General features: G+C 47.4%; 1 protein-coding gene across 1 annotated transcript in view; it reads right to left on the bottom strand.

The window, feature by feature from the left end:
• The window catches only part of rasa3 (RAS p21 protein activator 3), a gene marked incomplete at its 5' end in the record, with an annotated part of 77,675 nt that overhangs the window by 10,704 nt on the left and 39,832 nt on the right, over window positions 1–27,139 (bottom strand). Inside the window, 5 exons of the mRNA XM_045219336.1 lie at window positions 3,255–3,463; window positions 12,502–12,584; window positions 13,755–13,873; window positions 17,108–17,181; window positions 24,057–24,212. Coding sequence (XP_045075271.1) covers window positions 3,255–3,463; window positions 12,502–12,584; window positions 13,755–13,873; window positions 17,108–17,181; window positions 24,057–24,212 — 641 coding nt within the window. The remainder of the gene's footprint in view (window positions 1–3,254; window positions 3,464–12,501; window positions 12,585–13,754; window positions 13,874–17,107; window positions 17,182–24,056; window positions 24,213–27,139) is intronic.

Raw genomic sequence — 27,139 nt, 5'->3', positions numbered from 1 at the left:
TATTCAATTGTGTGATTTTACAAATTGCACTATATGGAAGCATTCGGAGGAAAAACCCAAAAGAAAATCTACATACAGAATTCTGCAGAATGATCCTAAATATCCAAAAGAAAGTACCAGATAATGCAGAGCGGAACTCGGACCGTCCCCTTTCATTGTAAATATAAAGAAAAGGACAGGAACATTTTGGCACCATTTGAAATGAAGCCCCCAAAACATCCTTACAATTCAAAGCACTGGAAACCCAAGAGCTGAACCCTGAAAAGAGTCCCCTATGTCAGCTGTTAAAAAACACTAAACAACCCTATTATCCAAACACACAGGGGAATCAATCAAATTGTTACAGAAATGAAAACCTCCTTTTAGACAAAGTGGGAAAATGAAACTAACTATTTGGCCCTCCAAAGAGAACACAAATGGTCAGAATATCTCTACTCTGTCAGAGATACAAAACAGAGACAGATCCTGACTAAATACAGGCTCAGCCACCAACTGGCTATGGAAAAGACACAAGAAGACATGGCTACCCAAAGAGGAGCGTCTATGTGGTCACTGAACGACAGGGGAGGTAGAGACAGAGATGCACTGTCTCCTCTACCGGGAGAAATACTCCCAAATAAGATAATATTTTTTTCAAGAAAATATCTACTTCAATTCCCAACTTCTGGGCATTTACTAATGACATAAAAGCTGGGAATTATTCTGGGTGAGGGAGAAACGGCAAATATTACTGCCGGATATGGATCTGATTATCATAACCTGAGGGACATCCCATGACCATTAGTTTCCTGAAGTGGTCCTCTGTAGCTCAGCTGGTAGAGCACGGCGCTTGTAACGCCAAGGTAGTGGGTTCGATCCCCGGGACCACCCATACACACACACAAAAAAAAAAAATTATGCACGCATGACTGTAAGTCGCTTTGGATAAAAGCGTCTGCTAAATGGCATATTATTATTATTATTATTATTATTATTATTATTATATATACTACATCCATTGCTACTAATGAAATGAACTGGATTTCATTCTCCTCATTGGATTTACTGAAATGCTGCACCACTGTACTGCTTTGGCCATATCTACCAGTTGTATTTCATGCCAATAAAGCTGAATTAGAGATAAATATATTTACTTATTTCCCTTTTGTACTTTAACTATTTGCACATTGTTATAACACTGTACATAACCATAATATACAGTGCATTCGGAAAGTATTCAGACCCCTTGACTTTTTCCACATTTTGTTACGTTACAGCCTTATTCTAAAATGGATTAAATAAATAAAAATCCTCATCAATCTACACCCAATACCCCATAATGACCCAATACCCCATAATGACCCAATACCCCATAATGACCCAATACCCCATAATGACCCAATACCCCATAATGACACAATACCCCATAATGACCCAATACCCCATAATGACACAATACCCCATAATGACCCAATACCCCATAATGACCCAATACCCCATAATGACCCAATACCCCATAATGACCCAATACCCCATAATGACCCAATACCCCATAATGACCCAATACCCCATAATGACAAAGCGAAAACAGGTTTTTAGAAACGTTCGCAAATTTATTAAAAATAAAAAACAGAAATACCTTATTTACATAAGTATTCAGACCCTTTGCTATGAGACTCGACATTGAGCTCAGGTGCATCCTGTTTCCATTGATCATCCTTGAGATGTTTCTACAACTTGATTGGAGTCCACCTGTGGTAAATTCAATTGATTGGACATGATTTGGAAAGGCACACACCTGTCTATATAAGGTCCCACAGTTGACAGTGCATGTCAGATCAAAAACCAAGCCATGAGGTCGAAGGAATTGTCCGTAGAGCTCCGAGACAGGATTGTGTCGAGGCACAGATCTGGGGAAGGGTACCAAAAAATGTCTGCAGCATTGAAGGTCCCCAAGAACACAGTGGCCTCCATCATTCTTAAATGGAAGAAGTTTGGAACCACCAAGACTCTTCGTAGAGCTGGCCGCCCGGTCAAACTGAGCAATCTGGGGAGAAGAGCCTTGGTCAGGGAGGTGACCAATAACCCGATGGTCACTCTGACAGACCTCCAGAGTTCCTCTGTGGAGATGGGAGAACCTTCCAGAAGGACAACCATCTCTGCAGCACTCCAACAATCAGGCCTTTATGGTAGAGTGGCCAGACAGAAGCCACTCCTCAGTAAAAGGCACATGACAGCCCGCTTGGAGTTTGCCAAAAGGCACCTAACAAGATTCTCTGGTCTGATGAAACCAAGATTGAACTCTTTGGCCTGAATGCCAAGTGCCACATCTGGAGGAAACCTGGCACCATCCCTACGGTGAAGCATGGTGGTGGCAGCATCATGCTGTGGGGATGTTTTTCAGCGGCAGGGACTGGGAGACTAGTCAGGATCGAGGGAAAGATGAACGGAGCAAAGTACAGAGAGATCCTTGATGAAAACCTGCTCCAGAGCGCTCAGGACCTCAGACTGGGGCGAAGGTTAGTCTTCCAACAGGACAACGACCCTAAGCACACAGCCAAGACAACGCAGGAGTGGCTTCGGGACAAGTCTCTGAATGTCCTTGAGTGGCCCAGCCAGAGCCCAGACTTGAACCCAATCGAACATCTCTGGAGAGACCTGAAAATAGCTGTGCATCAACGCTCCCCATCCAACCTGACAGAGCTTGAGAGGATCTGCAGAGAAGAATGGGAGAAACTCCGCAAATACAGGTGTGCCAAGCTTGTAGCGTCATATCCAAGAAGACTTGAGGCTGTAATCGCTGCCAAAGGTGCTTCAACAAAGTACTGAGTAAAGGATCTGAATACTTACGTAAATGTGATATTTCAGTTTTTTATTTGTAATAAATTTGCTAACATTTCTAAAAACCAGTTTTTGCTTTGTCATTATGGGGTATTGTGTGTAGATTGATGAGGGGAAAAAAACAATTTAATCAATTTTAGAATAAGGCTGTAACATAACAAAATGTGGAAAAAGTCAAGGGGTCTGAATACTTTCCGAATGCACTGTGAGAGAGAGAGAGAGAGAGAGAGAGACAGAGACAGAGACAGAGAGAGAGACAGAGAGCGAGACAGAGAGAGAGAGAGAGAGAGAGAGAGAGAGAGAGAGAGAGAGAGCGAGAGAGAGAGAGAGAGACAGAGAGAGAGAGAGACAGAGAGCGAGACAGAGAGAGAGAGAGAGAGAGGAGAGAGAGAGAGAGAGGAGAGAGAGAGACAGAGAGCGACCCAGTTACTCACCCAGTACAGGGTGTACAGCCTGGTGCCGTGTCAGCAGACATCTTACAGCAGAGCCAGTGTCCGTTGAGGTAAGCTGAGGGGTGGAAGGTGCTCAGTCTCTTCCTGTTGCACTGGCTGACCTTGGTCAGGATGTCTATCCAGTCCCGGGCCTCCACACAGTTATTGGCCTGGATGTAGAGAGCTCTCTCTGGCTGGATTACCTGGAACATCTGGGGAGAGAGAGATACGGAGAGAGAGAGAGAGAGAGGGGGAGACAGAGAGATACGGAGAGAGAGAGCGAGAGAGCGAGAGAGAGAGAGAGAGACAGAGAGAGAGAGAGACAGAGAGAGAGAGACAGAGAGAGAGAGAGAGAGAGACAGAGAGAGAGAGAGAGAGAGCAGGAGAGAGAGAGAGAGAGAGAGAGAGAGAGAGAGAGAGAGAGAGAGAGAGAGATAGAGAGAGAGAGAGAGAGAGAGAGAGAGAGAGAGAGAGAGAGACAGAGAGAGAGAGAGAGAGAGAGAGAGAGAGAGAGAGAGGCAGAGAGAGAGAGACAGAGACAGAGAGAGAGAGAGAGAGACAGAGAGAGAGAGAGACAGAGAGAGAGAGAGAGAGAGAGATAGATAGAGACAGAGACAGAGACACAGAGAGAGAGAGAGAGAGAGAGAGAGAGAGAGAGAGAGAAAGAGAGAGATAGAGACAGAGAGAGAGAGAGAGAGTGGAGAAAGGCTGTGAACAATCTAAGAGACAAGGCAAGAAGGGCCTTCAACGCCATCAAAAGGAACATAACACTCAGCAGCCCAATTAGGATCTGGCTAAAGATACTATAGCAGCTATACAGTAGAACCCATCGATCTCTAGAACCCATTGCCCTCTATGGTTGTGAGGTCTGGCGTCCGCTCACCAACCAAGAATTCACAAAATGGGACAAAAATACCGAATTGAGACACCGCATGCAGAATTCTGCAAATATATACTTTCTGTACAACGCAAAACCCCAAACAATGCATGCAGAGCAGAATTAGGACTATACCCGCTAATTATCAAAATCCAGAAGTGAGCTGTTAAATTCTACAACCACCTAAAAGGAAGCGATGCCCACATATTCCCCCATAAAGCCTTCACCTACAGAGAGATGAACCTAGAGAAGAGTCCCCTCAGCCAGCTGGTCCTGGGGCTCTGTTCACAAACAGACCCCACAAAGCCCCAGGACAGCAACACAATTAGACCCAACCAAATCACTGGAAAGCAAAAACGATTTGACACACTGGAAAGAATTTACCAAAAAAGCAGAGCAAACTGGAATGCTATCTGGCCCTAAACAGAGAGTACACAGTGGCAGAATACCTGACCACTGTGACTGACCCAAAATTAAGGAAAGCTTTGACTATGTACAGACTCAGTGAGCATAGCCTTGCTATTGAGAGAGGCCGCCGTAGGCAGACCTGGCTCTCAAGAGAAGACAGGCTATGGGCACACTGCCCACAAAATGAGGTGGAAACTGAGCTGCACTTCCTAACCTCCTGCCAAATGTATGACCATATTAGAGACACATATTTCCCTCAGATTACACAGACCCACAAAGAATTAGAAAACAAATCAAACATTGATAAACTCCCTTATCTACTGGGTGAAATTCCACAGTGTGCTTTGAGGCCCGTTGCCATGAGAGAAGGGGCAACCAGTGAAGCACAAACAACATCGTTTATTCTTCCCTGAACTCCAGTTAGTTTGGTCAGGGTGTGAATATCATGTGGGTACACAGTTATTAGCCCTCACCGGCTTGATTACCTGGAACATCCAGGGGAACATCTAGGGGGAGGAGGGAGAGAGGGATCTGTTAAAAACCAGAACTGGATAAACCCTATCTAACTCCTGCAGAAGACCAGGTCCTTGGAGACATAGGAGCAATTGTCCTGGAACACAATGTAGATCTAAATAGATGTCAGACTATCTGTCCTGGAACCCAATGTAGATGTAAATAGATGTCAGACTATCTGTCCTGGAACCCAATGTAGATGTAAATAGATGGACAGACTATCTGTCCTGGAACCCAATGTAGATGTAAATAGATGGACAGACTATCTGTCCTGGAACCCAATGTAGATGTAAATAGATGGACAGACTATCTGTCCTGGAACCCAATGTAGATGTAAATAGATGGACAGACTATCTGTCCTGGAACCCAATGTAGATGTAAATAGATGGACAGACTATCTGTAGTCCTGGAACCCAATGTAGATCTAAATAGATGGACAGACTATCTGTAGTCCTGGAACCCAATGTAGATCTAAATAGATGGACAGACTATCTGTCCTGGAACCCAATGTAGATGTAAATAGATGGACAGACTATCTGTCCTGGAACCCAATGTAGATCTAAATAGATGTCAGACTATCTGTCCTGGAACCCAATGTAGATGTAAATAGATGGACAGACTATCTGTAGTCCTGGAACCCAATGTAGATCTAAATAGATGGACAGACTATCTGTAGTCCTGGAACCCAATGTAGATCTAAATAGATGGACAGACTATCTGTAGTCCTGGAACCCAATGTAGATGTAAATAGATGGACAGACTATCTGTAGTCCTGGAACCCAATGTAGATGTAAATAGATGGACAGACTATCTGTCCTGGAACCCAATGTAGATCTAAATAGATGGACAGACTATCTGTCCTGGAACCCAATGTAGATGTAAATAGATGGACAGACTATCTGTAGTCCTGGAACCCAATGTAGATGTAAATAGATGGACAGACTATCTGTAGTCCTGGAACCCAATGTAGATCTAAATAGATGGACATACTATCTGTCCTGGAACCCAATGTAGATCTAAATAGATGGACAGACTATCTGTCCTGGAACCCAATGTAGATGTAAATAGATGGACAGACTATCTGTCCTGGAACCCAATGTAGATCTAAATAGATGTCAGACTATCTGTCCTGGAACCCAATGTAGATGTAAATAGATGGACAGACTATCTGTAGTCCTGGAACCCAATGTAGATCTAAATAGATGGACAGACTATCTGTAGTCCTGGAACCCAATGTAGATCTAAATAGATGGACAGACTATCTGTAGTCCTGGAACCCAATGTAGATGTAAATAGATGGACAGACTATCTGTAGTCCTGGAACCCAATGTAGATGTAAATAGATGTCAGACTATCTGTCCTGGAACCCAATGTAGATGTAAATAGATGGACAGACTATCTGTCCTGGAACCCAATGTAGATGTAAATAGATGGACAGACTATCTGTCCTGGAACCCAATGTAGATGTAAATAGATGGACAGACTATCTGTCCTGGAACCCAATGTAGATGTAAATAGATGGACAGACTATCTGTCCTGGAACCCAATGTAGATGTAAATAGATGGACAGACTATCTGTAGTCCTGGAACCCAATGTAGATCTAAATAGATGGACAGACTATCTGTAGTCCTGGAACCCAATGTAGATCTAAATAGATGGACAGACTATCTGTCCTGGAACCCAATGTAGATCTAAATATATGGACAGACTATCTGTCCTGGAACCCAATGTAGATGTAAATAGATGGACAGACTATCTGTCCTGGAACCCAATGTAGATCTAAATAGATGTCAGACTATCTGTCCTGGAACCCAATGTAGATGTAAATAGATGGACAGACTATCTGTAGTCCTGGAACCCAATGTAGATCTAAATAGATGGACAGACTATCTGTAGTCCTGGAACCCAATGTAGATCTAAATAGATGGACAGACTATCTGTAGTCCTGGAACCCAATGTAGATGTAAATAGATGGACAGACTATCTGTAGTCCTGGAACCCAATGTAGATGTAAATAGATGGACAGACTATCTGTCCTGGAACCCAATGTAGATCTAAATAGATGGACAGACTATCTGTCCTGGAACCCAATGTAGATGTAAATAGATGGACAGACTATCTGTAGTCCTGGAACCCAATGTAGATGTAAATAGATGGACAGACTATCTGTAGTCCTGGAACCCAATGTAGATCTAAATAGATGGACATACTATCTGTCCTGGAACCCAATGTAGATCTAAATAGATGGACAGACTATCTGTCCTGGAACCCAATGTAGATGTAAATAGATGGACAGACTATCTGTCCTGGAACCCAATGTAGATCTAAATAGATGTCAGACTATCTGTCCTGGAACCCAATGTAGATGTAAATAGATGGACAGACTATCTGTAGTCCTGGAACCCAATGTAGATCTAAATAGATGGACAGACTATCTGTAGTCCTGGAACCCAATGTAGATCTAAATAGATGGACAGACTATCTGTAGTCCTGGAACCCAATGTAGATGTAAATAGATGGACAGACTATCTGTAGTCCTGGAACCCAATGTAGATGTAAATAGATGGACAGACTATCTGTCCTGGAACCCAATGTAGATCTAAATAGATGGACAGACTATCTGTCCTGGAACCCAATGTAGATGTAAATAGATGGACAGACTATATGTAGTCCTGGAACCCAATGTAGATGTAAATAGATGGACAGACTATCTGTAGTCCTGGAACCCAATGTAGATCTAAATATATGGACAGACTATCTGTAGTCCTGGAACCCAATGTAGATGTAAATAGATGGACAGACTATCTGTCCTGGAACCCAATGTAGATCTAAATAGATGGACAGACTATCTGTCCTGGAACCCAATGTAGATGTAAATAGATGGACAGACTATCTGTAGTCCTGGAACCCAATGTAGATGTAAATAGATGGACAGACTATCTGTAGTCCTGGAACTCAATGTAGATCTAAATAGATGGACAGACTATCTGTAGTCCTGGAACCCAATGTAGATCTAAATAGATGGACAGACTATCTGTAGTCCTGGAACCCAATGTAGATCTAACTAGATGGACAGACTATCTGTAGTCCTGGAACCCAATGTAGATGTAAATAGATGGACAGACTATCTGTAGTCCTGGAACCCAATGTAGATGTAAATAGATGGACAGACTATCTGTCCTGGAACCCAATGTAGATCTAAATAGATGGACAGACTATCTGTCCTGGAACCCAATGTAGATGTAAATAGATGGACAGACTATCTGTAGTCCTGGAACCCAATGTAGATGTAAATAGATGGACAGACTATCTGTAGTCCTGGAACCCAATGTAGATCTAAATAGATGGACAGACTATCTGTAGTCCTGGAACCCAATGTAGATGTAAATAGATGGACAGACTATCTGTAGTCCTGGAACCCAATGTAGATGTAAATAGATGGACAGACTATCTGTAGTCCTGGAACCCAATGTAGATGTAAATAGATGGACAGACTATCTGTAGTCCTGGAACCCAATGTAGATGTAAATAGATGGACAGACTATCTGTAGTCCTGGAACCCAATGTAGATGTAAATAGATGGACAGACTATCTGTAGTCCTGGAACCCAATGTAGATGTAAATAGATGTCAGACTATCTGTAGTCCTGGAACCCAATGTAGATGTAAATAGATGGACAGACTATCTGTTCCTGGAACCCAATGTAGATGTAAATAGATGGACAGACTATCTGTCCTGGAACCCAATGTAGATGTAAATAGATGGACAGACTATCTGTCCTGGAACCCAATGTAGATGTAAATAGATGGACAGACTATCTGTATCCTGGAACCCAATGTAGATGTAAATAGATGGACAGACTATCTGTAGTCCTGGAACCCAATGTAGATCTAAATAGATGGACAGACTATCTGTAGTCCTGGAACCCAATGTAGATCTAAATAGATGGACAGACTATCTGTCCTGGAACCCAATGTAGATCTAAATATATGGACAGACTATCTGTCCTGGAACCCAATGTAGATGTAAATAGATGGACAGACTATCTGTCCTGGAACCCAATGTAGATCTAAATAGATGTCAGACTATCTGTCCTGGAACCCAATGTAGATGTAAATAGATGGACAGACTATCTGTAGTCCTGGAACCCAATGTAGATCTAAATAGATGGACAGACTATCTGTAGTCCTGGAACCCAATGTAGATCTAAATAGATGGACAGACTATCTGTAGTCCTGGAACCCAATGTAGATGTAAATAGATGGACAGACTATCTGTAGTCCTGGAACCCAATGTAGATGTAAATAGATGGACAGACTATCTGTCCTGGAACCCAATGTAGATCTAAATAGATGGACAGACTATCTGTCCTGGAACCCAATGTAGATGTAAATAGATGGACAGACTATCTGTAGTCCTGGAACCCAATGTAGATGTAAATAGATGGACAGACTATCTGTAGTCCTGGAACCCAATGTAGATCTAAATAGATGGACATACTATCTGTCCTGGAACCCAATGTAGATCTAAATAGATGGACAGACTATCTGTCCTGGAACCCAATGTAGATGTAAATAGATGGACAGACTATCTGTCCTGGAACCCAATGTAGATCTAAATAGATGTCAGACTATCTGTCCTGGAACCCAATGTAGATGTAAATAGATGGACAGACTATCTGTAGTCCTGGAACCCAATGTAGATCTAAATAGATGGACAGACTATCTGTAGTCCTGGAACCCAATGTAGATCTAAATAGATGGACAGACTATCTGTAGTCCTGGAACCCAATGTAGATGTAAATAGATGGACAGACTATCTGTAGTCCTGGAACCCAATGTAGATGTAAATAGATGGACAGACTATCTGTCCTGGAACCCAATGTAGATCTAAATAGATGGACAGACTATCTGTCCTGGAACCCAATGTAGATGTAAATAGATGGACAGACTATATGTAGTCCTGGAACCCAATGTAGATGTAAATAGATGGACAGACTATCTGTAGTCCTGGAACCCAATGTAGATCTAAATATATGGACAGACTATCTGTAGTCCTGGAACCCAATGTAGATGTAAATAGATGGACAGACTATCTGTCCTGGAACCCAATGTAGATCTAAATAGATGGACAGACTATCTGTCCTGGAACCCAATGTAGATGTAAATAGATGGACAGACTATCTGTAGTCCTGGAACCCAATGTAGATGTAAATAGATGGACAGACTATCTGTAGTCCTGGAACTCAATGTAGATCTAAATAGATGGACAGACTATCTGTAGTCCTGGAACCCAATGTAGATCTAAATAGATGGACAGACTATCTGTAGTCCTGGAACCCAATGTAGATCTAACTAGATGGACAGACTATCTGTAGTCCTGGAACCCAATGTAGATGTAAATAGATGGACAGACTATCTGTAGTCCTGGAACCCAATGTAGATGTAAATAGATGGACAGACTATCTGTCCTGGAACCCAATGTAGATCTAAATAGATGGACAGACTATCTGTCCTGGAACCCAATGTAGATGTAAATAGATGGACAGACTATCTGTAGTCCTGGAACCCAATGTAGATGTAAATAGATGGACAGACTATCTGTAGTCCTGGAACCCAATGTAGATCTAAATAGATGGACAGACTATCTGTAGTCCTGGAACCCAATGTAGATGTAAATAGATGGACAGACTATCTGTAGTCCTGGAACCCAATGTAGATGTAAATAGATGGACAGACTATCTGTAGTCCTGGAACCCAATGTAGATGTAAATAGATGGACAGACTATCTGTAGTCCTGGAACCCAATGTAGATGTAAATAGATGGACAGACTATCTGTAGTCCTGGAACACAATGTAGATCTAAATAGATGGACAGACTATCTGTAGTCCTGGAACCCAATGTAGATGTAAATAGATGGACAGACTATCTGTAGTCCTGGAACCCAATGTAGATGTAAATAGATGGACAGACTATCTGTAGTCCTGGAACCCAATGTAGATGTAAATAGATGGACAGACTATCTGTAGTCCTGGAACCCAATGTAGATGTAAATAGATGGACAGACTATCTGTAGTCCTGGAACCCAATGTAGATCTAAATAGATGGACAGACTATCTGTAGTCCTGGAACCCAATGTAGATCTAAATAGATGGACAGACTATCTGTAGTCCTGGAACCCAATGTAGATCTAAATAGATGGACAGACTATCTGTAGTCCTGGAACCCAATGTAGATGTAAATAGATGGACAGACTATCTGTAGTCCTGGAACCCAATGTAGATCTAAATAGATGGACAGACTATCTGTCCTGGAACCCAATGTAGATCTAAATAGATGGACAGACTATCTGTAGTCCTGGAACCCAATGTAGATGTAAATAGATGGACAGACTATCTGTAGTCCTGGAACCCAATGTAGATGTAAATAGATGGACAGACTATCTGTAGTCCTGGAACCCAATGTAGATCTAAATAGATGGACAGACTATCTGTAGTCCTGGAACCCAATGTAGATCTAAATAGATGGACAGACTATCTGTAGTCCTGGAACCCAATGTAGATGTAAATAGATGGACAGACTATCTGTAGTCCTGGAACCCAATGTAGATCTAAATAGATGGACAGACTATCTGTAGTCCTGGAACCCAATGTAGATCTAAATAGATGGACAGACTATCTGTAGTCTGGACTGGGAGGTTGTTTAGGCTCATAATATTAATACAGTATTGGTTTGGGCTGGTGGTTGGTGGTTGGTGGTTGGTGGTTTGGTGGTTTGGTGGTTGGTGTTTGGTGTTTGGTGTTTGGTGTTTGGTGTTTGGTGGTTGGTGTTTGGTGTTTGTTGGTTGGTGTTTGGTGTTTGGCGGTTGGTGTTTGGCGGTTGGTGTTTGGTGGTTGGTGTTTGGTGGTTGGTGTTTGGTGTTTGGTGGTTGGTGGTTGGTGGTTGGTGGTTGGTGTTTGGCGGTTGGTGTTTGGCGGTTGGTGTTTGGCGGTTGGTGGTTGGTGTTTGGTGGTTGGTGTTTGGTGGTTGGTGTTTGGTGGTTGGTGTTTGGTGGTTGGTGTTTGGTGGTTGGTGTTTGGTGGTTGGTGGTTGGTGTTTGGCAGTTGGTGTTTGGCGGTTGGTGTTTGGCGGTTGGTGGTTGGTGGTTGGTGTTTGGCGGTTGGTGTTTGGTGGTTGGTGTTTGGTGTTTGGCGGTTGGTGGTTGGTGTTTGGCGGTTGGTGTTTGGCGGTTGGTGTTTGGCGGTTGGTGTTTGGCGGTTGGTGTTTGGCGGTTGGTGTTTGGCGGTTGGTGTTTGGCGGTTGGTGGTTGGTGGTTGGTGTTTGGTGGTTGGTGTTTGGCGGTTGGTGTTTGGCGGTTGGTGTTTGGCGGTTGGTGGTTGGTGTTTGGCGGTTGGTGTTTGGTGGTTGGTGTTTGGCGGTTGGTGTTTGGTGGTTGGTGGTTGTATTCTTACGTTCTTCATCTTGAATGACTCCTCCTCCAGCCTCTCTACAGCCAGGATGTTCTCTATAGGGATTCTGCAGAGAGCTCCCTCACCTGGAGAAAACAAGGTACTGCATCAGACACCAGAACAGACAGCTGTGTGTGTGTGTGTGTGTGTGTGTGTGTGTGTGTGTGTGTGTGTGTGTGTGTGCGCGCGTGCGTGCGTACTGGGTAGTTTTCTCCATTGCAGCTTGGCTTTGATTCCTGCTCACAAAGTTAATCACAAAAACGAAAAATCGACAAAAACTCTGTCTTTGCGTTCATCAGGAAGTGCATAGAGGATGTTGTTCCTACAGTGACCATTAGAGCCCAAACCAGAAACCGTGGATAGATGGCAGCATTCGCGCAAAACTGAAAGCGTGAACCACCGCATTTAACCAAGGTAACGGACTGGAAACGTGGACGAGTACAAACAGACCATCTGTGACCTCCGCAAGACAATCAAACAAGCAGAAATACACATTATAGGGACAAAGAGGAGGAGTCTCAATTCAACGGCTCAGACACCAGACGCATGTGGCTACAGGGACTCCAGACAAACACCGTTATCACCCGCTTGTGGGGAAAACAACTCAGAGCCACCGACGAGGGCCCCCGCTGCTCACAAGGACTGACGGCTCCAGATCGCTGAACTCTATAACACATAGTGGATACCATCCAACTGACTACACCTCTCTAACACATAGTGGATACCATCCAACTGACTACACCTCTATAACACATAGTGGATACCATCCAACTAACTACACCTCTCTAACACATAGTGGATACCATCCAACTAACTACACCTCCTTAACACATAGTGGATACCATCCAACTAACTACACCTCTCTAACACATAGTGGATACCATCCAACTGACTACACCTCTCTAACACATAGTGGATACCATCCAACTAACTACACCTCTCTAACACATAGTGGATACTAACTACACCTCTCTAACACATAGTGGATACCATCCAACTAACTACACCTCTCTAACACATAGTGGATACCATCCAACTAACTACACCTCTATAACACATAGTGGATACCATCCAACTAACTACACCTCTATAACACATAGTGGATACCATCCAACTAACTACACCTCTATAACACACACATTCACACACACACACACACACACACACACATACACAAACACACACAGAACTTTGAGCACACTAACAGACCAGACGTAGAACCAGATCTGACAACCCGTAGAAGAGCCCCCACAAACCTTTAGCCTTACTTTTGGTTTTGTGGTAGGTAAACTCATGGTTAGTGAGGCGGAACCACCTCTTCTTGAAGTTCTTCATCCCAAAACGGTTCCTCCCCTGGGCTCGCTTGATCATGAACCTGGAGAGAGGAAGAAATTAGGGAGGGAGAGAAGGAGGAGAGAAGGAGGAGAGAAGGAGGAGAGAAGGAGGAGAGAAGGAGGAGAGAAGGAGGAGAGAAGGAGGAGAGAAGGAGGAGAGAAGGAGTGAGAGAAGGAGGAGAGAAGGAGGAGAGAAGGAGGAGAGAAGGAGGAGGAGAGAAGGAGGAGAGAAGGAGGAGAGAAGGAGTGAGAGAAGGAGGAGAGAAGGAGTGAGAGAAGGAGTGAGAGAAGGAGGAGAGAAGGAGGAGAGAAGGAGTGAGAGAAGGAGGAGAGAAGGAGGAGAGAAGGAGTGAGAGAAGGAGGAGAGAAGGAGGAGAGAAGGAGGAGAGAAGGAGTGAGAGAAGGAGGAGAGAAGGAGTGAGAGAAGGAGGAGAGAAGGAGGAGAGAAGGAGGAGAGAAGGAGGAGAGAAGGAGGAGAGAAGGAGGAGAGAAGGAGGAGAGAAGGAGGAGAGAAGGAGGGAGAGAAGGAGGAGAGAAGGAGGAGAGAAGGAGGAGAGAAGGAGGAGAGAAGGAGGAGAGAGAAGGAGGAGAGAAGGAGGAGAGAAGGAGGAGAGAAGGAGGAGAGAAGGAGGAGAGAAGGAGTGAGAGAAGGAGGAGAGAAGGAGGAGAGAAGGAGTGAGAGAAGGAGTGAGAGAAGGAGGAGAGAAGGAGGAGAGGAGGAGGAGAGAAGGAGGAGAGAAGGAGGAGAGAAGGAGTGAGAGAAGGAGGAGAGAAGGAGGAGAGAAGGAGGGGAGAAGGAGTGAGAGAAGGAGGAGAGAAGGAGTGAGAGAAGGAGGAGAGAAGGAGGAGAGAAGGAGTGAGAGAAGGAGTGAGAGAAGGAGGAGAGAAGGAGGAGAGAAGGAGGAGAGAAGGAGTGAGAGAAGGAGGAGAGAAGGAGGAGAGAAGGAGGAGAGAAGGAGTGAGAGAAGGAGTGAGAGAAGGAGGAGAGAAGGAGGAGAGAAGGAGGAGAGAAGGAGGAGAGAAGGAGTAAGAGAAGGAGTGAGAGAAGGAGGAGAGAAGGAGGAGAGAAGGAGGAGAGAAGGAGAGAAGGAGGAGAGAAGGAGTGAGAGAAGGAGGAGAGAAGGAGGAGTGAAGGAGGAGAGAAGGAGGAGAGAAGGAGGAGAGAAGGAGTAAGAGAAGGAGTGAGAGAAGGAGGAGAGAAGGAGGAGAGAAGGAGGAGAGAAGGAGTGAGAGAAGGAGAGAAGGAGGAGAGAAGGAGTGAGAGAAGGAGGAGAGAAGGAGGAGAGAAGGAGGAGTGAAGGAGGAGAGAAGGAGGAGAGAAGGAGGAGAGAAGGAGGAGAGATAATCAGCAAGAGAAGCCTTCAGAGAAACATTCCATCAGTGTTCCAGGATTCAAATGGTCATTGAAGTGGATGGTGAAGATAGTGAGTTGTAATTGGACTGTTCTGTTTTGACACATCCTCTGAGGTGACCACAGGTAGGAGTACAGTGCATTCGGAAAGTATTCAGACCCCTTGACTTTTTCCACATTTTGTTACGTTACAGCCTTATTCTAAAATGGATTTAATATAAATAAATCACATTTTGCCTCGAATTCTGCACGTTTATTAAAAATAAAAAACAGAAATATGTTATTTACATAAGTGTTCCTCTGTAGCTCAGCTGGTAGAGCACGGCGCTTGTAACGCAAAGGTAGTGGGTTCGATCCCCGGGACCACCCATACACAAAAATGTATGCACGCATGACTGTAAGTCGCTTTGGATAAAAGCGTCTGCTAAATGGCATATTATTATTATATTATTATTATTATTAGTATTCAGACCCTTTGCTATAAGACTCGAAATTGAGCTCAGGTGAATCCTGTTTCCATTGATCATCCTTGAGATGTTTCTACAACTTGATTGGAGTCCACCTGTGGTAAATTCAATTGATGGGACATGATTTGGAAAGGCACACACCTGTCTATATAAGATCCCACAGTTGACAGTACATGTCAGAGTAAAAACCAAGCCATGAGGTCGGAGGAATTGTCCGTAAAGCTCAGAGACAGGATTGTGTCGAGGCACAGATCTGGGGAAGGGTACCAAAAAATGTCTGCAGCATTGAAGGTCCCCAAGAACCCAGTGGCCTCCATCATTCTTAAATGGAAGAAGTTTGGAACCACCTAACCCCCTCAGTTCTCTCTCTTACCCCTAACCCCTTCAGTGTTACCCCCCTGTGTTCTCTCTCTTACCCCTAACCCCCTCAGTGTTACCCCCCCTGTGTTCTCTCTCTTACCCCTAACCCCCTCAGTGTTACCCCCCTGTGTTCTCTCTCTTACCCCTAACCCCCTCAGTGTTACCCCCCTGTGTTCTCTCTCTTACCCCTAACCCCCTCAGTGTTACCCCCCTGTGTTCTCTCTCTCTTACCCCCTTACCCCCTCAGTGTTACCCCCCTGTGTTCTCTCTCTTACCCCTAACCCCCTCAGTGTTACCCCCCCTGTGTTCTCTCTCTTACCCCTAACCCCTTCAGTGTTACCCCCTGTGTTCTCTCTCTCTTACCCCTAACCCCCTCAGTGTTACCCCCCTGTGTTCTCTCTCTTACCCCTTACCCCCTCAGTGTTACCCCCCTGTGTTCTCTCTCTTACCCCTTACCCCCTCAGTGTTACCCCCTGTGTTCTCTCTCTTACCCCTAACCCCCTCAGTGTTACCCCCCTGTGTTCTCTCTCTTACCCCCTAACCCCCTCAGTGTTACCCCCCTGTGTTCTCTCTCTTACCCCTAACCCCCTCAGTGTTACCCCCCTGTGTTCTCTCTCTTACCCCTAACCCCCTCAGTGTTACCCCCCTGTGTTCTCTCTCTTACCCCTAACCCCCTCAGTGTTACCCCCCTGTGTTCTCTCTCTTACCCCTAACCCCCTCAGTGTTACCCCCCTGTGTTCTCTCTCTCTTACCCCTAACCCCTTCAGTGTTACCCCCTGTGTTCTCTCTCTTACCCCTAACCGCCTCAGTGTTACCCCCCTGTGTTCTCTCTCTTACCCCTAACCCCTCAGTGTTACCCCCCTGTGTTCTCTCTCTTACCCCTAACCCCCTCAGTGTTACCCCCCTGTGTTCTCTCTCTTACCCCTAACCCCCTCAGTGTTACCCCCCTGTGTTCTCTCTCTTACCCCCTAACCCCCTCAGTGTTACCCCCCTGTGTTCTCTCTCTTACCCCTAACCCCCTCAGTGTTACCCCCCTGTGTTCTCTCTCTTACCCCTAACCCCCTCAGTATTACCCCCCTGTGTTCTCTCTCTCTTACCCCTCTTTCAGCATGATGGGAGTCTCGATACTCTTCTGGTCCCATCTCCCTGACGACGAGATCAGGTCCAGGAACTAAAGACAGACAGACAGACAGACAGACAGACAGAGGGCGCATCTCAAATTTACATTTGACATTTTAGTCATTTTAGCAGACACTCTTATCCAGAGCGACTTACAGGAGCAATTAGGGTTAAGTGCCTTGCTCAAGGACACATCGGCAGATTTTTCACCTAGTCGGCTCGGGGATTCGAACCAGCGACCTTTCGGGTACTGGCCCAACGCTATTATTCTCTAAGCTACCTGCCAAATCACACTGTCACGGTTTCGGCCGAGGCTGCCTCTCTCCCTTGTTCGGGCAGGTTTCGGCGTTCGTCGTCTCCGGAATTCTAGCTGCCACCGCTCTATGTTTCATGTTCGTTTGCTTTTGTCTGTTTGTTTCCACACCTGTTTCTGTTTTGGCGTATTAGTGTCCTATAAGTTTCTCGTTGTGTTTGTCTAGTGTTGTGTGTAATTATTTTCCGTCAGTTGTGTGTATTGCTTGGTTGAGCTTCTCTCCACTACGCTGGAGTATTTTCGCACCTGTTTGTGCGCAGTTACTATTTGTCGCACCTGTTTGTGCGCTGTTACTTTTCGCCTTCGTGCGTATTTTTGCCTTCGGGCAAAGTTGTCCTTTTGCCTTAGTTTGGGCAGTAATACAAGCCTTTGGAATATCGTTCTGAGTCCTGCGTTTGATTCCACTATTGCACCTACAGCACGCCCTGACAGAATTACACACCACCAATGGAATCAGCAGGGGCCGAAGCAGCCCAGATGAGACTGGAGGCCCAGGTTCGGGACCAACGAGATCAGATCCAGCAGATGGGGACCGCCCTGCAGGAGGTGATTTCCACCATCCGAGGCTGGGGTACGCCTCCACCGCCTCCCTCCCTGCCAGCACCATCGGCCAGCCCGCCCATTCCAGCGCCGGAACCTCGAGGAGTCCGACTATCTCTCCCGAGGGCCTACGACGGAACCGCGGCTGGGTGTCAGGGATTCCTACTCCAGGTGGAGCTATACCTGGCCACAGTGCACCCGGCACCTTCGGGGCATGAGAGCGTGTCCGCCCTGATCTCCTGCCTGGCCGGGAAAAGCGTTGGAGTGGGCCAACGCGGAGTGGAGGAAGATCGACGCCACGACGATTACCTACGACGAGTTCTCCCGCCGCTTCAGGGCGGTATTTGACCATCCCCGGAGGGGAAAGCGGCGGGGGAGCGTCTGGTCTTCCTCCGGCAGGGGAGGAGGAGTGCCCAGGAATTCGCTCTCGAATTCCGTACTCTAGCGGCAGATGCAGGGTGGAATGATCGGGCCCTCATCGATCTATACAGATGTAGCCTACGAGAGGGACGTCCGTCGGGAGCTAGCTTGTAGGGACACCAGCCTCTCTTTCGACCAGCTGGTCGACATGTCCATCAGGCTGGATAACCTGCTGGCTACCCGCGGACGTCCTGCGGAGGGTCCGTCCATTTCACCCTCCAGCGCCTCCGAGCCGTGTCCTATGGAGCTCGGGGCGCTGGCGCTAGAGAGAGGAGGAGTCGGCAGGCTAGGGGGTCCATCCACTGCACCAACTGTGGTCGGGGGAGGACACACCGCGGCTAGGTGCTGGGGATGGCCTCCTGGGGGAGATGACGACAGGTCCCGCACTGGGGATTCCCTCCAGGTGAGTAGGCGCCCACTCACCCAGAGCTCACTGTTGCCCATTTTTGTATACCTGTCAGTTTTCCACAGGTAGCACCTCATTCCCAGCATAAGGCGCTGGTAGATTCAGGCGCGGCTGGGAATTTTATTGATAAAAAGTTTTGTTTAGCGTTAGAGATTCCCCTTATTCCTGTTGATGTTCCTTTCCCCGTTCATGCCCTAGATAGTCGTCCGTTGGGTACGGGCTTGATCAGGGAAGTCACGGCGCCACTTAGGATGTGTGCGCAGGGGGATCATCAGGAGATGATTCAGCTGTTCCTGATTGACTCTCCTGCGTATCCGGTGGTGCTGGGCATGCCCTGGTTGAGTACTCATAACCCAGCTATTTCGTGGCAGGAGAGGGCTCTGATGGAGTGGTCTGCTCAGTGTGTGGGTAGATGTTTGGGCGTTTCCGTAGGGGCTACCTCGGTGGAGAGTCCAAACCAGGTGCCCGCATTGCACGTTCCACCTGAGTATGGGGATTTGGCTATTGCGTTTAGTAAGGCGAGGGCGACGCGGTTGCCACCCCATAGGCAGGGGGATTGTGCGATAGACCTCCAGGCAGGAGCTGCGCTCCCACGGAGCCATGTGTATCCTCTGTCTCAGGAGGAGAAGAAAGCTATGGAGATTTACATAGACGAATCTCTGAGACAAGGATACATACGGCCTTCCACTTCCCCTGCGTCCTCGAGTTTCTTTTTTGTGAAGAAAAAGGATGGTGGTTTGCGCCCGTGCATCGATTACCGTGGTCTCAATCAGATTACGGTGAAGTATAGTTATCCACTCCCGCTGATTGCGACCATGACTGAGTCGTTGCATGGGGCGCGTTTCTTCACGAAATTAGATCTCAGGAGCGCGTACAACTTGGTGCGCATCAGGGAGGGTGATGAATGGAAAACAGCCTTTAGTACCACCTCGGGCCATTACGAGTATCTGGTCATGCCATACGGGTTGATGAACGCTCCGTCAGTTTTCCAATCATTCGTGGATGAGATCTTCAGGGACATGCAGGGGCAGGGAGTGGTGGTGTACATTGATGACATTCTCGTGTACTCGCCTACCCGTGTCGAGCATGTGGCCCTGGTGCGTAGAGTGTTGCGGAGGCTGGTGGAGCACGACCTGTATGTGAAGGCAGAGAAGTGTCTGTTTTTCCAGGAGTCGGTCTCCTTTTTGGGTTATCAGTTGTCTGCGTCAGGGGTGAAGATGGAGGTAGACCGGGTGTCGGGCCGTGCGTAATTGGCAAACACCAACTACTGTGAAGGAGGTGCAGCAGTTTTTGGGGTTTGCAAATTACTACAGGAGGTTTATCCGGGGTTTTGGACAGGTGGCAGCTCCCATCACGTCTCTGTTGAAGGGGGGTCCGGTGCGTCTGCAGTGGTCGGCCGAGGCGGACAGGGCGTTTGGGAGGCTGAAGGACCTGTTTACCTCGGCCCCGGTGCTGGCGCATCCGGATCCCTCTTTGCCGTTCCAGGTAGAGGTGGACGCGTCGGAGGCCGGTTTAGGAGCCGTGCTGTCACAACGGTCTGGCGCGCCACCTAAACTCCGCCCCTGTGCTTTTTATTCCAAGAAGCTCAGTCCGGCGGAGCGGAACTATGACGTAGGGGACAGGGAGCTGTTAGCCGTGGTACAGGCTCTAAAGGTGTGGAGGCACTGGCTTGAGGGGGCTCAACACCCTTTCCTCATTTTGACGGACCACCGTAACCTGGAGTACATCCGGGCGGCGAGGAGGCTGAACCCTCGCCAGGCAAGATGGAGTATGTTCTTGACCAGGTTTACTTTTAAGATCACGTACATCCCTGGGTCACAGAATGGCAAGGCAGATGCGCTGTCTCGGCGGTATGACACGGAGGAGAGGTCCGTGGAGCCCACTCCCATACTGCCTGAGTCGTGTCTGGTGGCACCGGTAGTGTGGGAGGTCGATTCTGAACCTCGAGCGGGCGTTACGCACCGACCCTAGTCCACCACAGTGCCCGGAGGGTCGGAAGTACGTTCCGCTCGAGGTTCGGGATCGATTGATCTATTGGGCTCACACGTCACCCTCCTCTGGACATCCGGGTATCGGCCGGACAGTGCACTGTCTTAGTGCCAAGTACTGGTGGCCCACGTTGGCAAGGGATGTGAGGGTTTATGTTTCCTCCTGCTCGGTGTGCGCCCAGTGTAAGGCGCCTAGACATCTACCTAGGGGTAAGTTGCTACCCCTGCCCGTTCCACAACGACCATGGTCCCACCTCTCAGTGGACTTTATAACAGACCTTCCCCTCTCCCAAGGGAATACTACCATCCTGGTCGTTGTGGACCGGTTCTCTAAGGCCTGTCGTTTGCTCCCCATGCCGGGTCTTCCTACTGCCCTACAAACTGCCGAGGCACTGTTTACCCATGTGTTCCGGCACTACGGGGTACCCGAGGACATTGTGGCTGATCGGGGTCCCCAATTCACCTCCAGAGTCTGGAGAGCGTTTATGGAGCGGTTGGGGGTCTCGGTAAGCCTCACCTCGGGTTACCACCCGGAGAGTAATGGGCAGGTGGAACGCGTAAACCAGGATGTGGGTAGGTTTCTCAGAACATACTGCCGGGACCGGCCGGAGGAGTGGTCAAGGTACGTTCCCTGGGCCGAGATGGCCCAGAATTCCCCTACGCCATTCCTCCACTAACCTAACTCCATTTCAATGTGTGTTAGGTTACCAGCCGGTTCTGGCACCCTGGCAGCAGAGCCAGATCGAGGCTCCTGCGGTGGATGAGTGGGCGCGGCGCTCGGAGGAGACTTGGAACGCTGCACACGTCCACCTGCAGCGGGCCCTCCGACGTCAGAAGGCGAGCGCTGATCTCCACCGCAGTGAGGCACCGGTGTACGCACCTGGTGATCGAGTCTGGCTCTCTACCAGAAACCTGCCCCTCCGCCTGCCCTGTCGGAAACTGGGTTGGCGGTTTGTAGGGCCATTTAAAGTCCTGAGAAGGTTGAACGAGGTATGTTATAGATTACAGCTACCTGTGGAGTATAAGTGTATTAACCCCTCGTTCCATGTGTCCCTTCTCAGGCCGGTGGTAGCGGGCCCACTCCAAGAAGATGAGATCTTGGAGACTCCTCCGCCCCGTTGGACATCGAGGGGCACCGGCGTACTCCGTGAGATCCATCTTGGATTCGAGACGTCGGATGGGGGTCTCCAGTATCTAGTGGAGTGGGAGGGGTACGGTCCGGAGGAGCGGTGCTGGGTGCCGAGGAGAGACGTTTTGGACCCGTCGCTCCTGGACGGAATTCCATCGGGGGCATCCGACGCGCCCTGCTCCGCGTCCTCCTGGTCGTCCCCCGAGGCCGGAGTCGGCGCACGCCTGGAGCCGCGCGTCAAGGGGGGGTACTGTCACCGTTTCGGCCGAGGCTGCCTCTCTCCCTTGTTCGGGCAGGTTTCGGCGTTCGTCGTCTCCGGAATTCTAGCTGCCACCGCTCTATGTTTCATGTTCGTTTGCTTTTGTCTGTTTGTTTCCACACCTGTTTCTGTTTTGGCGTATTAGTGTCCTATAAGTTTCTCGTTGTGTTTGTCTAGTGTTGTGTGTAATTATTTTCCGTCAGTTGTGTGTATTGCTCGGTTGAGCTTCTCTCCACTACGCTGGAGTATTTTCGCACCTGTTTGTGCGCTGTTACCTTTCGCCTTCGTGCGTATTTTTGCCTTCGGGCAAAGTTGTCCTTTTGCCTTAGTTTGGGCAGTAATACAAGCCTTTGGAATATCGTTCTGAGTCCTGCGTTTGATTCCACTATTGCACCTACAGCACGCCCTGACACACACCCTATTCCCTATGTGGTGCACTACTTCTGGTGTCCCAAATCACACCCTATTCCCTATGTGGTGCACTACTTCTGGTGTCCCAAATCACACCCTATTCCCTATGTGGTGCACTACTTCTGGTGTCCCAAATGGCACCCTATTCCCTATGTGGTGCACTACTTCTGGTGTCCCAAATCACACCCTATTCCCTATGTGGTGCACTACTTCTGGTGTCCCAAATCACACCCTATTCCCTATGTGGTACACTACTTCTGGTGCCCCAAATCACACCCTATTCCCTATGAAGTACACTTCTTTTGACCAGAGCCTAGGCAACATCACCTCCGCCAAGCTGACTCTCAACACGGGGCCCCCCAGGGATGTGTGCTTAGCCCCCTCCTGTAACCCCTGTTTACCCACGACTGTGTGGCCGCGCACGACTCCAACTCCATCATCAATTAACCAAAGGCGATCAGACAGCCTATAGGGAGGAGGTCAGAGACCTGACAGTGTGGTGCCATGACAACAACCTCCCTCTCAACGTCAGAAAGCTGATAATGGACTACAGGAAACGGTGGGGGGGGGGGGCACACCCCCGTCCACATCGACGGAGCCGCAGTGGAGAGGGTCGAGAGCTTCAAGTTCCTCGGTGTCCACATCACTGAGGACTTCACGTGGTCCTCTCACGCCAGAACAATCGTGAAGAAGGCACGGCACAACGCCTCTTCTCCCTCGGGAGGCTGAAACCATTCGGCATGGCCCCTTCAGATCCTCAGGAACTTTTACAGCTGCACCATCGAGAGCATCCTGACTGGTTGTATCACCGTCTGGTATGGCAACTGCACCGCCCTCGACCGGAAGGCCCTACAGATTGTGGTGCAGACGGCCCAGCGCATCGCTGTGGGTGAGCTCCCAGCCATCCAAGACGTAGTCTGCCAGGCGGTGTCTAAAAATTGCCAAAGACTCCAGCCACCCGAGGCATGGACTGTTCACCCTGCTCCTCTCCTGCAGGCGGTACCGGTGCTCAGACAAACAGAGTCCTAAACAGCTTCTACCCCCCTTGGCCATAAGACTGTTAAATGGCTAACGACTACTGCTCTCCCTCTCCCACAGACTATCCACACTGACCCATCCACAGGTCTCTACCCACTCAGACACCAACCTAAGCTGCTGCTAAAATCATTATCGATCATTATCATTATCGATCATTATCATTATCGATCATTATCATTATCCAGCACTTTTCTACTCCATCACACTGCTGTCCATTGATTATTGATTTCCATCACCATTAGTATCTATCTATTTATCCTACTACCAGTCACTTTTTATGTATAAATCCACCCTGACAAAAATGCAATTTCAGAATGTGGCCCCCCTTGTCCCCAGAGAAAGTTGCGCCCCTGATTCTGATCACTGCATTGTTGGGGAAGAACTCTCAATTTCATAAGCAGGAGAGTAGACGATGAGACTCACGTTCTTCACAGCGTCAGCATGCTTCTGCTCACTGAAGTAATCGTAGAAGGCCGCCATGTACGTCTCTTTGAAATTAGCTGATTTAGACTTGGCCAGGCTACCCAGGGTCTGGATGGTCTTGGAGATGAGGGTGAGGGTCCGAGATGTGGCGGGGTCCTGGCGAGGAAAGGGCCTAAGGTTAGTACACTACTGACACACACTTACTCACCCACTGAAGGGTGCATCCTGTATTATACACTGTGACCCACACTGAAGGGTGCATCCTGTATTATACACTGTGACCCACACTGAAGGGTGCATCCTGTATTATACACTGTGACCCACACTGAAGGGTGCATCCTGTATTATACACTGTGACCCACACTGAAGGGTGCATCCTGTATTATACACTGTGAACCACTGAAGGGTGCATCCTGTATTATACACTGTGACCCACAGTAGGGTGCATCCTGTATTATACACTGTGACCCACACTGAAGGGTGCATCCTGTATTATACACTGTCAACCACTGAAGGGTGCATCCTGTATTATACACTGTGACCCACAGTAGGGTGAATCCTGTATTATACACTGTGACCCACAGTAGGGTGCATCCTGTATTATACACTGTGACCCACAGTAGGATGAATCCTGTATTATACACTGTGAACCACTGAAGGGTGCATCCTGTATTATACACTGTGACCCACAGTAGGGTGCATCCTGTATTATACACTGTGACCCACAATAGGATGAATCCTGTATTATACACTGTGACCCACAGTAGGGTGCATCCTGTATTATACACTGTGACCCACACTGAAGGGTGCATCCTGTATTATACACTGTGACCCACAGTAGGGTGAATCCTGTATTATACACTGTGACCCACAGTGGGGTGAATCCTGTATTATACACTGTGACCCACAGTAGGGTGCATCCTGTATTATACACTGTGACCCACAATAGGATGAATCCTGTATTATACACTGTGACCCACAGTGGGGTGAATCCTGTATTATACACTGTGACCCACAATAGGATGAATCCTGTATTATACACTGTGACCCACAGTAGGGTGCATCCTGTATTATACACTGTGACCCACACTGAAGGGTGCATCCTGTATTATACACTGTGAACCACTGAAGGGTGAATCCTGTATTATACACTGTGACCCACTGAAGGGTGAATCCTGTATTATACACTGTGACCCACAGTAGGGTGAATCCTGTATTCTACACTGTGAACCACAGTGAATCCTGTATTATACACTGTGACCCACTGAAGGGTGAATCCTGTATTATACACTGTGACCCACAGTAGGGTGAATCCTGTATTATACACTGTGACCCACTGAAGGGTGAATCCTGTATTATACACTGTGACCAACTGAAGGGTGAATCCTGTATTATACACTGTGAACCACAGTGAATCCTGTATTATACACTGTGACCCACAGTAGGATGAATCCTGTATTCTACACTGTGAACCACAGTAGGATGAATCTTGTATTATACACTGTGACCCACAGTGAATCCTGTATTATACACTGTGACCCACAGTAGGATGAATCCTGTATTATACACTGTGACCCACAGTGAATCCTGTATTATACACTGTGACCCACAGTAGGATGAATCCTGTATTATACACTGTGACCCACAGTGAATCCTGTATTATACACTGTGACCCACAGTAGGGTGAATCCTGTATTATACACTGTGACCCACAGTGGGGTGAATCCTGTATTCTACACTGTGAACCACAGTGGGGTGAATCCTGTATTATACACTGTGACCCACAGTGGGGTGAATCCTGTATTCTACACTGTGACCCACAGTAGGATGAATCCTGTATTATACACTGTGAACCACTGAAGGGTGAATCCTGTATTATACACTGTGACCCACTGAAGGGTGAATCCTGTATTATACACTGTGACCCACAGTAGGGTGAATCCTGTATTATACACTGTGACCCACAGTGAATCCTGTATTATACACTGTGACCCACTGAAGGGTGAATCCTGTATTATACACTGTGACCCACAGTGAATCCTGTATTATACACTGTGACCCACTGTGAATCCTGTATTATACACTGTGACCCACAGTAGGATGAATCCTGTATTCTACACTGTGAACCACAGTAGGATGAATCCTGTATTATACACTGTGACCCACAGTGAATCCTGTATTATACACTGTGACCCACAGTAGGATGAATCCTGTATTATACACTGTGACCCACAGTGCATCCTGTATTATACACTGTGACCCACAGTAGGATGAATCCTGTATTATACACTGTGACCCACAGTGAATCCTGTATTATACACTGTGACCCACAGTAGGATGAATCCTGTATTATACACTGTGACCCACCGTGAATCCTGTATTATACACTGTGACCCACAGTAGGGTGAATCCTGTATTATACAATGTGACCCACAGTGGGGTGAATCCTGTATTCTACACTGTGAACCACAGTGGGGTGAATCCTGTATTCTACACTGTGACCCACAGTAGGATGAATCCTGTATTATACACTGTGACCCACAGTGGGGTGAATCCTGTATTATACACTGTGACCCACAGTGGGGTGAATCCTGTATTATACACTGTGACCCACAGTAGGATGAATCCTGTATTATACACTGTGACCCACAGTGGGGTGAATCCTGTATTATACAGTGTGACCCACAGTAGGGTGAATCCTGTATTCTACACTGTGACCCACAGTAGGGTGAATCCTGTATTATACACTGTGACCCACAGTAGGATGAATCCTGTATTATACACTGTGACCCACAGTGGGGTGAATCCTGTATTATACACTGTGACCCACAGTGGGGTGAATCCTGTATTATACACTGTGACCCACAGTAGGGTGCATCCTGTATTATACACTGTGACCCACAGTAGGGTGAATCCTGTATTATACACTGTGACCCACAGTAGGGTGAATCCTGTATTATACACTGTGACCCACAGTGGGGTGAATCCTGTATTATACACTGTGACCCACAGTAGGGTGCATCCTGTATTATACACTGTGACCCACAGTAGGGTGAATCCTGTATTATACACTGTGACCCACA

Source organism: Coregonus clupeaformis, unplaced genomic scaffold, assembly GCF_020615455.1.
Source record: "Coregonus clupeaformis isolate EN_2021a unplaced genomic scaffold, ASM2061545v1 scaf2287, whole genome shotgun sequence".
In the NCBI taxonomy this organism is placed as follows: domain Eukaryota; kingdom Metazoa; phylum Chordata; class Actinopteri; order Salmoniformes; family Salmonidae; genus Coregonus; species Coregonus clupeaformis.
This window is presented reverse-complemented; position numbering and strand designations above follow the sequence as displayed.